Source organism: Plectropomus leopardus, unplaced genomic scaffold, assembly GCF_008729295.1.
Source record: "Plectropomus leopardus isolate mb unplaced genomic scaffold, YSFRI_Pleo_2.0 unplaced_scaffold3913, whole genome shotgun sequence".
NCBI lineage: Eukaryota > Metazoa > Chordata > Actinopteri > Perciformes > Serranidae > Plectropomus > Plectropomus leopardus.
The window spans coordinates 1-2,727 of NW_024642828.1; the positions used below are offsets into that span (position 1 = coordinate 1).

The window sequence follows — 2,727 nt, forward strand, 5'->3', positions numbered from 1 at the left end:
TTTTTGTAATGTGGTTTTGAATATGAAAATATAATTATGAATCCAATTTTCTGGACATTTCCCTAGTGTTTGGATTATTTTTCTTATAATCCTCAATTTTCATTTTTTTAATTTCATTTTTTCACCTTTCTTTCACCTTTTACTAATTTCCTGCAATTTGCGGGACTTCCCTTGTCAAGTTGGTCATTGCTTTTTGAAAGAAAGCCAATTTACTCATGTGTCCCTGATCTGAATGAAACTGATGTCGATGCAGTCTGCTTACACACACTTTTAGATTTCCATGTTTTCAGACTGCAACCACAACTTAAAACTAAAATCTGTTAAATCTCCCTATATCAAAGGTACGTTTACAGAATTTCAAGTATAAAAATTCACACACAAGGTCAAATTGACACAGACAAGAAGTATTTAGAGTGATAAAGTAGGCTATAACTACTGACAACATCATCACCATGTAAGAAAAGCTTAATAACAGTGTGTTGACTTGTCTCAGCAGGAGGCTCCAAAGTTCATTTCAAGAATTATAGCTTTAATATTCTGGCATTATTAAAGTTATTTATTGCAGTAATTAAAATGTCCATTACTAAATAAGAGCATCCCATGAAAAATGTATTTGCATGATGATCTATAAACATTTTTATATATGTATCAAAACCTTGAGCATGTATAAAAAACACTGGTTTTACTTGGATTACAGAAAGGAGAAAGGTTCAGTCCTCATATTTTCATAGCAGGTTTAATCACACATTTTCAATAAAATGTATTTTAGTGCCATAGTTTTTGACGATTTTCCGGTCAAGTCGCAGAGGGAAACACGATAACACTAACCTGATTTCTACAGGAACAAGACCAGCAAGCTCCACCCTCCAGTCCTGAGTCTGACACCACACCTGCTCCTGGTACACAGCGCACACAACACACCCACACAACAAATGCACCAGCAGCACACATGACTGGACTTTGTTCTATAAAAATATATTTGTGTTACCATTCCATACAGAGTTACCATTTATCAAATTTCATTCAAATCATATCAAGATTATGGTCTTTTGTCCCTGCAAATGGTTTTGGGTGAGCTAAAATTAAAAATAAAAAATAAGTTATTACACTTTTTGCTTAAATTCATCTGCTGTTCATTTTTTAAAATTATTTTACGAGTGATTTTGTGAATATTTGTCATGTTATGAAAATATCCTTGTTATTTAGATGCTACTTTTTTCAGCTTTTCTGTTTCTCTGTGTTTCCTCACAGATTACTAAGAGGTACCATAAAGCACTTTTTAAAATATGAGAAATAAATATGATTTTTTTGTGTGTGTGTGTGTGTGTGTGTGTGTGTGTGTGTGTGTGTGTGTGTGTCATGAAGCATATGATTCATTGTCAGATGAGCCTCAGACCAGAGCAGACTTCTTAAGATGTAAGTTTTTTTTTAATGAATAATTGATTAAAATATGAGTCATCAGCGTTGAACTGTCCTTTTCATCCTTTTCCTCCACAGATTACTGTCACCTCAGCCTGGACCCAAACACAGCGTACAGAGAGCTGGTTCTGTCTGAGGGCAACAGAAAAGCAGAGCTCACATCTATAGTCCAGGATTACCCTGAACACCCAGACAGGTTCTCTCACCTCTACCAGGTGCTTTGCAAAGAGGGTCTGACTGGACGCTGTTACTGGGAGGTGGAGTTTGATAGGTCTGTTGAAGTAGCCGTGGCGTACAAAGATCTAGGCAGATCTGACTATTATTCTGAGTGTGCGTTTGGCTGCAACGACAAATCCTGGAGTTTAGACATAAACAGAAACAGCAAATGTTTCAGATACAATGACGAGGAGACTGAGGTGCCGGAGCCTCTGTCCTCCAGAGTCGGCGTTTACCTCGATCATAAGGCGGGTAGTCTGACCTTCTACTGTGTCTGTGACACGACCATGCAGCTCATGCACAGAGAAGAAACCATGTTCACAAAGCCGCTCTACCCCGGGCTGTGGGTCCCGTTCACCGCCCAGCTGTGTGACCTGTAAAGGTCCAGCAAAAAGTGTTCACTCTGTCTCAAGTTTTTTGGTGGACTCGGGAGGACTAGGACCATGCTGTAAAAGTGCTCGGAAGTCCCAAAGGTATTTAAAACAAGACAAAGTGCTTTATTTACACAGAGACAGAGTGCGCTGGCTTTTGATTTCTTTTAGAAGCATAGAGGGGAGGCAGCAAGCTATGTAACAAGACATGGCCCAAAAATCAGCAATAAAAAAAAGTTGCAAGAAAATTACCTGAAAATTAGCTCGCAAAAAGCCAAAAACAAACAGGAAAATGGCCCAGAAAAAGTGCTGAAAAAAAAACACTATGTATTTTTCTCACATATTGAATTACATTATTTTCTGTAACATAATTTTAAATATGAAATTATTATAATTATATATAGTTTCTTGGACATTTTCCCTATTTTAAAAAATTATATATTTTCTAATACCCCTCTTTAACAAAAAAGGTAAAATTTCTTGCAATCTGTGGTGCTCTTCTTCCTAAGTTGGTCATTTGCTGTTTCCAAAAGAAATCAAACCAATTTGCTCAGTTGCTCAGGTGCCTGAAATCAGATCAAGAAAACTGTTATCGATCCAGGTTTTAAAGAGTTAAAAATGATGGTCTGACCTATCTGTCATGGTTTTTTTTATGTTCTTCTTTGTTGCTTTACTAACATTTTTGATTAACCAAATATTCTGTCATGTAAACTAAGCAATG

At 36.6% G+C, this 2,727-nt stretch overlaps 1 protein-coding gene across 1 annotated transcript; it reads left to right on the top strand.

Moving 5' to 3' along the window:
- Positions 1 to 841: 841 nt before the first annotated feature.
- On the top strand, positions 842 to 2,034 carry LOC121938979 (stonustoxin subunit beta-like; the record flags this gene model as incomplete). Its single annotated transcript, XM_042482133.1, has 2 exons — positions 842 to 899; positions 1,498 to 2,034. Coding segments are annotated over 2 exons (576 nt in total), but the record flags the coding sequence as incomplete, so codon positions are not given.
- Between the last annotated feature and the right edge of the window lie 693 nt (positions 2,035 to 2,727).